This window comes from Pempheris klunzingeri, chromosome 3, assembly GCF_042242105.1.
Source record: "Pempheris klunzingeri isolate RE-2024b chromosome 3, fPemKlu1.hap1, whole genome shotgun sequence".
Taxonomy (NCBI): domain Eukaryota; kingdom Metazoa; phylum Chordata; class Actinopteri; order Acropomatiformes; family Pempheridae; genus Pempheris; species Pempheris klunzingeri.
This window is the reverse complement of record NC_092014.1, coordinates 21017049-21029956: the sequence shown is the minus strand read 5'-3', so window position 1 is coordinate 21029956 and position 12908 is coordinate 21017049. Positions and strand designations below refer to the sequence as shown.

The window sequence follows — 12908 nt, the reverse complement described above, 5'->3', positions numbered from 1 at the left end:
AATCATCTTCAGCTTTGTGTTCGGACACACACACACACACACACACACACACACACACACACACACACACACACACAAAGGTTATTAAAGGAGGGTGCTGTCTTCCGTATGAGGTATTAGAAGCTATTTTCTTTTCATCCCTTTATCTGACCCTCACACCACAACAGATCATTGACATTGAGGGAGCAATATGATCGTTCTCTGTGTGCATAATAGTTCTTAAAAAAAAATAAAAAAGAGGGAGGAAGCCTACATGATCAACCATTATTGTGAGCCCTGGTCCAAGCATGTGCCGCCGGCCCCCTCACTGCTAACAGTCACTATTTGACAGAGGCGGAGGAAGTATTCAAGTAATCTACTAGATTAAAACCAATCTCACACTATAGAATAATCTATTATTACATTTTACTGGTGTAGCTGCATTAGCAACAAAATGCACTTAAAGTATTCATTTTGAAGAATGGCCCCAGCTAGTGTAATATTATTTGATGATTACTGCGATCGATTTATAAGATGCACTTTAATATGTAGTTGGATCGAGATGGCGCTAACTTCAACTACTTTATATATTGTAGTTTAATGTATAATGCATCACATTCTATGAACTGATTTAATCGGAAAGAGGACAAGCCATTAGGCTGTTGGATAATTGTAGTGAAAAGAAGGCTACACAACAAAAGTACACCTCTGGAATGTAGTGGAGTAAAAGTATAATGCAGCATAAAATAGAAATACTTATGTAGGGAGTATTTCAAAGTTAAGTACAGTACTTGAGTAACTGTCCTGCTTCCCACCTCTGCTACTTGACTTGTATTATCCATATCAACAGTGACTCCATCAGTCCTATTAGGAATCCAACTCGTCCAGGCTACTTCCCATCAGATAGAAACTACATTTGGCATGCCAGTAAACTACAAAACTGAGTGACAATTTCATATGTGAATCCACGAACACCTCTAAACATGTGTGTAAAATCCATCCATCCTACATTGTACAGCTCACTTTTAAAGGTCCCATATTCTGCTCTTTGTCAGGTTCATACTTGTATTTGGAGGTCCGACTAGAGCAGGTTTACATGGTTCACTGTTCAAAAAAACACATTATGTTTTCTCATAGAAGACGTGGCTGCTGTAGCTGTTTTCAGCCTCTTTAAGAAGAACAGACACAATATGCTGCTTCGCTCTTGTCTTCGATGTCTTCGTGTTATAGGGAGCTGGTTTTAGAGGGGAAAAAACAATGGCGGACAATGGTGGATTCAGGTTTTCAGTGGCAGTCAGCCTGCTGAAGGGCTAGATGGGGTCACATGATCAACAGATCCCCCCTTATGACATCACAAAGGGAGCCAAATCTAGACGGAGCATTTTCACACAGATTTACTGAAAGATCGAGCAGGAGAAACGGAGAGAGGATGGCCTTTTCTCATAGTTAAGCAGTTTCCAGCCACATATTTACGTTGAAGATACATTAAAAAGTGCATTTTGCATAATAAGGCACTTTTAACGTGATTGTAGAGTTTCGTGCAGCACAGAGACAGACAGTGGGGATGAAGTCACGCAGGGAGCTGCTGTGCGAATAATGCAACAACTCCTTGGACACGATGACAGCACCCATGGTGGTTTTACTGATTCACAGCTCCAATCTGAGCATTCACATGATTCATCTTGGTGTAATAAATTAAATTCTCACTGGGCCACAGTCACTAAATCATCTGATGAAATCATCAGCTCGAGTCGTGATGCTCAGCTCCAGGGGGACAGCTGTCTGTGAAGCATGAACCCCCTGAATGACACAATGCCTGATTCTGCATCAGCTCTATTACCGTAAATCTAAAATATTCCACCTTCCTCACGACTGAGACGATCCAGTGAGTGAGAGAGTAGTGATTATGACCCGAGAGGAGCCGCTCTGATGCGTCAAAATGCTCAAACGCACAGAGCTCACGTCAACCCGTCGGCCACGTTCGTGGGTGCGCATGCGTGCTGTGGAGAGGCAGGTGTACTGAATATTTCAGGTGGCGACGGGGAAGAGGAGGGCGCCTATGGTGGGTCTGCATAATGCACTACACGACACCCCCCCACCCTCCTCCCCGCACACACACACAGAGCACACTTGCGGTGGATTTCCTGCCATGTGTATTACAGATTCCTCTGCAAGGCCAACTGGAGTTAAATGTGGGTCGCCAACACAGATAAATACACTGTAGACTGCGTGTACATAAATATATAGACACTGAGAAGAATATTTACTGGCCCAACAAGCAGAGGAACTAAGCTTCCCCGGTCATTTCAGCAGCATGCACCTTACCTTGCCCATCGCTCATCTCCCGCCTTGCTCACTGAGCATCCTCTCCTCTCTGCTGCCTCCTCTCCAGGTCCCGATTATATCCCCTCCGCCGGGATCGTCAAAGCAGGGCACCCACAATTATCCGCCCCGCACCTTAATCCACCGAACCCGACAGAGGAGCCGAACACCGACTGTTTCTGGATCCCTTGAATGGAAATGTCAGCGTCTAATTCCCGGCCTACCCTGGGTGATGCGAGCCGCCCGGACAGGCAGTCAGTGGTGAAATCCGCATAGGACAAGGATAAAGCCACAGCTCACTCACTCCCTCTCTCACTCAGGCAGCCCCCAGTCCACACACGCATACGGCACCGGCAGGCCACGCGCGCGTAGCACACACGGCAATCACAACGGGGAGCGTAAAAGAGAGGCAGGGACGGGGGCGCGTCGTTTGCAGAGTCAGCGGTGCTGTGAGCCTACCGTCATCCAGCCTACTGGTGATGAGCGTGGAATAAGACAGAAGGGATATTACTCCAGATGCTCTGTGCCAGAACAAAAACTTTATTGATTTCACAACCAAATCAGGCATAAAAACAGTGTGACACGTTTTCTAACGTTTAGTTGTGTGTGCAGTCAGTGTCTCTCATATGCTGATTGTGTGTATGTGTGTGTGTCCTGCTCATCTCCCACATTAAGCTCATCCATCAGGTCACACAGGTTGTCAACCAGATCCTCCATCAGAGCATAAACCTGCCAGATAGATAAATATATGTAGACCTTAAAAGGGAACTCCAGTTATCTCATAATGTTGGGGGACAGATTTAAAAAAAAAAAAAAGAACATCATAATCACAGCAGCAGAGGCAGAGACACTCCGACTTTTATGTCCTGCTACGGGTCAAACCCCCCAAACACAACATGCCAAAAAATGCCCACTTCTTTCAAACACCTCCAGACTGTAATACGGGCTGATGTTATCATTCAGTTTTTTTTTCTGAAACTTTGGAAAACTCCTCCAGAGCCACAGCAGACATTATTCAACTGTTTTCACAGGTTGAGTACTACTCCCATGACAAGTCAACTTAACCTGGTGTTTAAAATCAGTGGAGTGCCCCTTCAATATAAAACCACATGGAAAGATAATCATAAGACTTGCCTTTCTGTGAAGGAGCCTTGTGTAAAGAGGTTTTTGACTGATGGAGGTGTCTGTCAGCAAGGCCAATCCTTTCCCATGCTTTTCCCTAGTGCGTTTCCCCGTTTCCTCCCTTCTTTTGCCCTTCTTTTTGCTCTCCTGTACACGGGACGGATAGATATGAGACATACAGAGTTAGATAGGGCAAATGACTGAAAGATATTAGCATAAATCACTGAGCTGGCTTGGTAAGTGGTTGTATGGATCATGAAAAACTTCCTCCCACATGTGTCATGGCCTTTAATATACTGGATATCCTGTGCTGTTTGAATGAACCTATAGCTGTGTGTGTGTGAGTGAGTGTGTGTGTGTGTGTGTAACACAGATGGCTTGGACCGGTCCAGGTGCTATGAATTCACACCCTGGGCACACAATTGGAGAGCAGGTGCACATTTTCACACAGTGTTCTGTTACCATGGTACCCTGTGAGTAATAGGCTGTACCTTACCTATGACTCAACCATCACACAGAGGAGATAATCACTCAGCAAAATATACAGTCAGTCGCACACGCAAGACTGTGTCTCTAGTGCATTTCTAAATTTAATATTCCATCTTTTTTTCTTTTGCCTTTGATGGCTGGCAACGGAGACGGGAACCATTAGATTCTCAACCAGAGCTAGTTTATATGACGACCAACTGGTCACAGCGTCTCATCTATATTGGGGCAACACAGTCAGCGTCCTCAATAAAGTTCTCAGTCCCTGCCTGACAATGAGAAGTTGCTGAAATTTGTGTTTGTGAATAGGACGACGCAAAGTGGCTGGGTATAATGAGAATGGGTGCACGCTGGATGGGTGAAGGAAAACAATCATCTGCATTAAAATAAATAGGTGCTAACTGGTGGGTTAACTTGTTTTTTTTTGCTCTTTATCTCACCCAAACAGTCACACTGCCAAAACATAAAGTTTCTATTACTAAGCTGCTATAATGACTTCTCTGGGGAACAAAATGCTGGATGGAGAGCATTAGCTTCCTATATGTAGAGGGAAGACTAACTGCAAGTGGCTGGTTTAACAAACATATCAGATGGTTAGCATATTATGCACACTCACAAGCCCACAAAGGTGCATATATACTGAAGGTTGGTGCTCCTCCTATAAATTAAACCAAGACTCAGTGGAGAGCACAATAAAACCTTTTAGTGCTACGGAGACCAGACCCCAGTGCCCACACACCATGACACTGTTTCAGAAAACTAGCCTATAGAACATATCATTATCGGTATATGTGTTATTGAGGACCAGGCGGTAGGTGGCCATGATGTGTGGAGGCAGTCAGTAGTAACAAGAAAACAAGAGCTGTCTTGTTGAATGGCAGATGAATGACTGATGAACTGACAGCTTGTTTGAATGATGGCGCTGACTCATTGTTGCATTCGCTGAAAGTCAGCCCAAGTGATGTGTCACGTCTTACAAAACATGATACTTAATTTGTGCTCATGACTCCAATATATTTGAATCTGCTGCCACTGAGTGGCGAAACAGAGGCAAGTCAGCTACACCAGCACCTTATTTCCCCTCACCTCTGTTGATTTTTCAGTTGCTGCAGACTCTCCTTTGTTGTCATCTTTTAATCGGGCCCTGGCCCCGCTCCTCTCCTCTTTAGCAGCTGCTCCTCCCTTTTTCTCACTCTTCTCATCTTTGTTATCGGCCAAGTCTGTGATGTAATAACACAGTAGGGACCAGCATGAAGTCAACATGAAGTCAACCAGTCTATGCCTGAGTGAATGAATGTCTGAGTCTCACCAGCATCAGAGATTTGGGGTTGTTCCTTATTATCGATCCATGTGTCTCTATGTGGAAGGCCCAGCAGGTTTCTAAGCAAAGTGGCCTCTCCAGCCATTGCATCCAGCAGTTTCCTCCACAGCTGCTGCCTGCAGGGGGCAGCACACACCACCATAACCTGCAGCTTTACTACACTGGCTGTGCAGGTGTGTGACAGAGATGCTTCATGACCCGTGTGTTTATGCCTCACCCGATAGCTTCTGCTCTTAAATAGTGGTGTTTCAGCTCAGGAGGTTCAGAAAGCTGCAGAAGCAGGGAGTTGAACAGGGCCAGGCTCTTTTCCTGAGCTGACTGAGCTTCCTGAGAGAGCACAACCTTGAGTAGAGGAACAGATGAACATAATATAGAATAACATTTTACAGATGGGTACACATGCATTCAAAGAGGACTTCAGTGTGATGTTGGATCAACTAACTAAATTCACTGCTGCATGGTACTTTCTTACAAGTCCTATTATGCACCACACCGATAATAATGATGTCCCTACCTGTCGAAGTGTATCAACAGAGAGGTCCCAGGTGCCTCCTGGATTTCCTTCCTGCCACAGTCTCTTTAGTTCCTCCACTGCCTGACCAAGGTACTGCAACTAAAACCACGTACAGACCAGCATTTTATGTGAGGAGTATAAACGTGGCAACAAGACTCATTTAGAGAAATTACTGTCTCGTCACCGATAGTTATCCTCTAACAACTACAGTGGGAACACTGCACACTCCTCAAGGGGAGAGAAGAAATATGGGTCGAAATATGTGTGTCATCCTTTGTGGTGGTAGGTGGTATTGTGACAATGTGAAAGGTCAAGAGAGCTGTAATCATACTAACAATTGGTAATGACAGGCCTCCATTTATCCCAATTACAGGTTAGATGACCTATAATTAGAGATAATTTTTCACTCTTGATGTATGGTTACACTTGCCAATGTTGTTTCTAATGATTCCTTCCCACATCTATTGCTATTGTCTATAATATCTGAAGAGAGAGCCAGAGACGTGTCTAACCAGATTGTTAATTAACCAGGTTACTGCACTGCACTGCCATGGCAACATAACCTCCTGTGTACAGCATAGAGGCGACAGCGATTGGTTTAAGATATTACCAGTTATGATGTGTTATTAGTTAATAAGCTATGAGCAGTTACGATGGCAGCAATGTAACTGTGGGGTACAAAATGAATGGGGACTAACATAAAATCTAGGTTGGGAAGGGGCAGCCATAATGGGCTGATCGTGCTCTTGCCAGTGAAATGTCAAAAAGAACAACATGATGAAGTGGGCTATTAACGGGACATGTGAGACTGAATGAGGTGGTTTGACTAAGGAGACTCCTTAAAGAAAAATGCCTGATACATCAGTGATAGGTGAAATCGAGCCACCCTGATGTATGATGAGTAATGCTTAAACTACATGTGAAACTTCCTCAGCATTCTTCTCAGTAGGCAACGCTGAGGTGCTAAGGTGAGAATAAACTCTACCTCTACCTGTAAGATTTGTTTACCTTGGGGTTTTTTCTTAAAAACTCCTCCTCCTCAGTGATGTAGAGCTCTGCAGGGGACCTGGGTCTCTCTGGGGCGTGGACCCCCTGCAGCACCTCATACACAATTGACCGGCACAGTTTTAAAACCACTATCTTTTCGAGCTTCGCCTGCGTGCGCACACACAACAGAAACACAGACAAAAAACATATTTGTTTCTGTTTATGAAAACCTTGAAAACCAGACACACAGTGTAATTATGCGACACCTCTATAAAAAGCCTCTGGTCTGCGGTGTCGTCCTGGTACAGAGCCACCCCCCTCAATGCCATTTGCATGGAGGCGCCTTGCAGCAGCACAGGGTGGGTGTTGAGCTGCCATAGCTCAGTTTTGATGCCTGGCTCCTCTGACTTAAATATGAACTCCACCCTCTTGGTGTCACCAGGAAGGATCACACCTGGATGGGAGGGGAAGCAAAACAGAAAGCAGAAATAGTGGTTGAGCACCCGTTGAAAGACGCACTATGATGGGCTGACACGGGAGCAAACAGAGTATGAAGTGAGAGTGGTGGCAGCAGGTGTGTGATTATATTTCTGTGTACCAGAGGAGGAGTCGAAGTAGAAGTGCGGACTCTTTGTTTGTGATCGCGGGTTAGGAAAGCTGCTTGGCACGGGTCGCTGCTGCCAGCTGTAGAAGATGGCTGTGCTGCCCTCATTGTGCAGCCCCACATAGGATGAGGCTCTTTCTCCAGCCAGGACCTCAAAGATTATTGTGGCACTGATTCCTACTTTTCCCTGATCAATGAGTGACACAAATCAAATTACCTATTTATAGATGTGTATATCCATGACAGGAACACATGCAAATAATACGACACTAATACAATACGAACACTAAAGGCTGGGCAGAAAAGAGGCAGGTGGAATTCACCTGTTGCCTACTATACAACAGCTAACATGGTAAATTTAGTGTCATGTCCATTTCCACAGCAGCAAAGTCAGGTTAGACTCACCACTTTTCATAAACATTCTCCTGATCAATGTTAAGCTGCACTCAACAAAACACTTCCTGATGTTTTTTTCACATTAAAAGCCTACCCATAATGGGAGGCCTGCAGGGACTTTTGTAAATTCTGGAGAAAGTGTTATGTTTCGCTCATTGTAGCTTAATATTGTTTGGGAGAGACACAAAGTACTGATGAAATTAGTGCTGATATAACTGAACAGGGGGAATAAGAAAAACAAGCATGTCTCTAACATAGGCTTGGTTTTGTCGGAAGTAAGTAATAATATTTGTTAATTTCTGTGAGTATGTTTTTTTAATTCATGCTCTTCATTCTGTACCTGGTTAGTGGTTGAGTTTCCTGTCCAGCTAGCAAGCTGACCACAGAACCTCAAGGCAGGAATGAGCAGAGCATCATCATAGTGTGCCACTGGGTCACTGTGGAGGACAATAAGACAGCAGTACCACTCAGTCCATGGGCTAAACAAATAGTAAATGAGCATATTAGTCATTAGCTCTGGCACAGTACAGGGGTTGGATCCCTCAAAGGACACAACCTACGAGCTGAAGACCAGATTTGTGTTTTTTAGCACCTTTAGTCCAGTTGGACTTTGTTTAGGAAGTACAACAGATATCTAATAAATCAGTAAAGCAGAGCAAAGAGTTTTTTTCTCACAGGGTCTCCTTCATCCTCTTCTGCTCCTTCTCCTTTTCCTCCTTCTCAAGAAAGGGACTACGACACACTGTGACAAAAGTAAACGGCTTGCTGGAGCCAATCACCTCCAGTCCGGTGATGTCCTGTAATCAAAGTGACAAAGTGCGGCGGTTTTGAAGGAAGAGGTCAGCTTTATATGTCCATTCAACATTCTGGTTCCTTTTATTGAAAGGTTACACCCAAAGACCTTTTCAGTTGAACGTCAACAGGCACGTAGGTTTGGTCCACTCGCATCCAGAAAGAACATCCAGAGAGGGAAAAATTGGGTATATAATGAAACCTTCAGTGTGACAGGGTGAGGTGTTGTGGAACAGACTGTACAGCTAAATCAAACCTTATAGAGATGCACCAACGCTGTCCTTCAAACTCCTCCAAATCAACAGTTTACATTCATTCATATCTTTAGTTTATTGTACTTGATTTACTCCTAACTACAACACACATCTGAATGTGTCCATGGACTTGTGTGTGATAGGCAGAGTGAAGCAGACACTGCAAATGCAATCTGTTGCTCTCCCGTCGTCCTCCTGCTCTGCATTTTTAAGTGATACTACAGGCTTGATTCTCTGTCACGGCTTACTCATCTTCTTCCCTTTCAACTTATCTCCCTTTCTCTTCTTTTCTCTCGTAATAACCCCTCCCTGTTCCCATCATCTCTCTCTCTCTCTCTCTCTCTCTCTCTCTCTCTCCCTTTGCACGAATGTCACAAAGCCGTGAACTAGTCAGCTGCTGACAGGACGATCTGTCTCTGTCTCTGTGTTTGTCAGAAGGTACTTCAGGCCCCAAATCACCTCAGAATCACATTAGCCACCAGCACGACAAAACACACTGCCACCATTTCCTCTTATGTCACTAATGCAGATGTTTGTGAGAGGGAGGGAGAGGAGGACACCAAGTGAGACCAGAAAAAAAAGATGTAATTTGAATAAACCTTCCCATAATCAGCACCTGTTACTTAGGATGTTAATGGGATTAAATGGGAACTGGCTGTGCAAAGACGTGCACATTTGTCTAAGTGTTTACCCCAGCATCTCCTGCCCCTGCTGATGGAGTCATTGCAATGCAGAGAGAGCAGTAAGGTTCAGCACCTTTTCCTGGTCTCCGTTAGCCCGCAGATCTCAACAGTGCTACTCTATGACTGGACACGCTCCAGATTTCATAACTGTACCTTGCCTGTGTTACTCTGTGTGTGAACAGACATGAGTGTTTATGAAAAGGCTGCAGTGATTGATTCATTCATCTTATTATGTATATGTGGCCTGAATGTACATTTTACAGGTAATGAAATAAGTTGCACAACAGAATCTGAGCAGTTTTGTATGGAAAGCCCAATAGCTCAAATACACACAATTTCCAACATGTTAATAACATGTTAATCACATGCAAACAACATGTTGTTAATGTGTTATCAACATACGAAGAATGTGCTGATTTTTCACACGCTGACAACATGTTGACAATGTGTGAAAAATCAGCAATTTGTTGACCACACATTGTTTGCATGTCATTAACGTGTTGTCAATTTGTTGAAAATCGCATGTATTTGAGCTGGTGGGCGTTTCACAGTTTGATCACGCATGTACATGTGCTGTAATTTGCTCCCTGTACAGAAAACCCACAACAGTGTACCCAAAGCTGGGCGATCACAGGCTGTTTGTGAAGAAACAGACTGATCATGAGCAGCTAGTAGATCCAACAGCTAGAGACAGAGTGTCCTGAGCGCGTGAGCAGCTTCAGTGGGATGTGTGGTTGGACAGCAAATGGTTCAATAATGAAGCTGCTTGTGTTAAAACGAAAGACGTGCAGTCTAGATCCGTGCCGTGTATATGACATTCGGTTCTTGTGCATTCAGCATACTATGAATAGAGCCCATTTACCAAAATGTGAACAAATACAGGCTGACAAAAAGGTGGAGTGCAGTTATTGGTCAAGCTGTAATAACAAACCTTTGACCTTTTCAACCTTTTACATTTTTATCCCGCATTAGAAAATGTTATGAGCAGTGTGAACAGCATTCACTGTTACACTTTGTATGCTTGGCTTCAAGTCTGGAAAGCAGCATGTGTTGACTAAATTTGCGTTACCGGCTTTTTGATGTCCACGTCGCGAATAACCTTTCTGATCTCTTGGCACTGCCGTTCCAGGTACGCACTCTGCTCCCAAGTCCGAGAGGCTGGACGCGGAGTCTCGGCACGAATTATTCCTAGAGCATGGAAAATTTCCCACAGAGAGAATACAATTACTCTCAGTAATCAGTGAGGCTCTTTTTCTTTTTATGTTGTCTGAGTGCAACCGGTCACATCCAGTTGGCGCTGCTTTCGAGAGCTTTTTGAAGAATTTTCCTTGATAACAAATGTGGCTTTTAAGAATTGCTCATCAGAGATGCATGGAGCTTTCAACTATCACTTCACAGAGCTTTTTTTTGTTTCATTTGGGACACCACTAGGTTTCAGGTGAACGCATAATCAGAGGGCACAGGTTGGGGAACAAGGATGAAGCGAAACATTAGGACATGGCATACTGTAGGTGTCTGGGTGTACCCGATTCTTGGCGTATGCTTCTCGGTTGTCCTACATGTGTGATAGGTTCCCATCTGCCCCTCTCTGTCTGAGTCAGAGTGGCTGTGATGCCACTCATCTCATCTCCATAACGCTGGGGAAGACTCCAAAACTCACTTCCCACACGGTAACCCTAAGACATAAACGCAAAGACACACATTAATGAAAGTATGACAGATGATTAAAGAATCAGAAGACAAGAGAAAGCAACTGTGTGTCATACATATCCAGAGTGGATGAGTGGCATGACTCGGTTTAGAAATTCCCTCCGCTCCTGAGTTTCTCTAAAATGGTCAGCTTGGTTCATCAGTAGGTTTTCGACAGGCCTGTCAAGCAAATCTTGAAACAAAACATTTGCAGTTGTATAGAGGTTAAAGCTGTAATAATAATGCTCTCTCTCTGCTGCAGGATGCTGTGCTCCCTGATTGGCTCACCACATAAGAAGTCCTGCTGCCGTCTGCGCTGCGTTATGTGTGTATGCCAATGCTGCAGGGCATTACTCTGGATGTTTCTGTGGCCTGAGGGGAACCCACACCCATTTCCCACAGCCTCACAGCGATGCCTCCCCGGGGCCTCGGATAGAGCATCTCTCTGGGACATTGGTATTCGCTTCACCAACTGGATGATGGACGGTGGATAAAAGGAACCAGAGGTGAGTATTTCAATTTTTATTTCTTAGTTTTAAGAATTTGAGTTGCTTTTGGTTGAACACTGTATGTCAAAAAGAAAATTGGTTTTTTTAGGTGTCCTCATTATATTTGTTCTAAGTTGACCTCTGTCTCCCCTTGGGCCTCCAGATAACTCCTGAAATCTTCTAAACTACCCAGGATGCTGTGCGGAAGAACCATCCCTTGGTCATCAAACCTAAACCCTTCGGATCCTGATAAGAGAAGAATATGGACAGAAAAAACTATTTTAGCTGTAAGGATGCATATTATGACTATATTATAACTACAGGAAATCTTATAAAAGGCTACTGTATGGTATGTAATTATAATATAGTAGGGCAGAGGAATACAACCAACCTGTGTAGTTCAGAGGTTGAGAGTTCACTGGATTAGCCTCCACCTCTGGCTGTGTATTACCCACACGATCCATGAGCACTGGTTTTTGACGGCCCTTGGGTGGCTGTGGTGCATGAGGCTGCAGTCAGAATGATATACACAGTTACACATACAACTCAGAACATGTTTTCCGTCACACATTCAGTACAGTTTTTCAGATGAGTGTTTTGCCTCGCCGGAGGCTACAGATGCCCTTGGCCCTTGAGGGAAGAAACTGCTTCAGTGCTTTTATATGTTGTTGCAAATGAATCTATCAAAAGCCAGCGATACTTACCTGCTTTCCTGTTTTCACGCCTTTGTGTATTCCTCCCTCACTTTTAAGGCATCTGAGCTGCATAGATTCAATACATCAATACTTCCCATTGTGGTTGAATGCAAATAAGTGTATTTACCCAAGTAAGTGCAAGTTTGAGATACTTGTACTCTATGACATTTCCCCTGCAACATGTTTTAGATAATTTTACTAGTTACTCTGCAGATTAATTTTTATTGAAACAAAACATACTCAACACATACACTTTAATATATTACTATAGGTTAAGATCAGAGCTATCCAGCAGCACATAAAGTAGTTAAAAGTAGTCCCATCTTTACCAGCTGCAGCATTTAAGTGAGGAAAAGTGTGCATAAAGACTGCTGTTACTTTTGATACTGCTTTGATGCTAATCTTTCTGTATTTGTTGTTGACGAACTACATTTTGAATGCAGGACTTTAACTTGAAAGAGAGCGTTCACACTATATGGTTTTGCTATTTTCACCAAATTAAAAGATGTGAGTACTTCCTTCAGCTAGCAGCTAGCGTTAGCCTGCAGGGACAGACCGTGGATGTTGCCAGAGAAA

At 43.9% G+C, this 12908-nt stretch overlaps 1 protein-coding gene across 1 annotated transcript; it reads right to left on the bottom strand.

Annotated features, from left to right (window-relative positions):
- Positions 1-2913: 2913 nt before the first annotated feature.
- Positions 2914-12404, bottom strand: mycbpap (mycbp associated protein). The gene is made up of 18 exons (XM_070828477.1): positions 12342-12404; positions 12207-12249; positions 11777-11874; positions 11438-11621; positions 11227-11342; positions 10986-11136; positions 10530-10648; positions 8407-8528; positions 8072-8168; positions 7330-7522; positions 6998-7185; positions 6753-6899; positions 5745-5843; positions 5448-5572; positions 5219-5346; positions 4996-5129; positions 3436-3570; positions 2914-3030 (listed from the first exon to the last, which is right to left on the bottom strand). Exons 1-18 carry the CDS (start codon positions 12402-12404, stop codon positions 2914-2916), a joined length of 2259 nt encoding a protein of 752 aa, XP_070684578.1.
- Between the last annotated feature and the right edge of the window lie 504 nt (positions 12405-12908).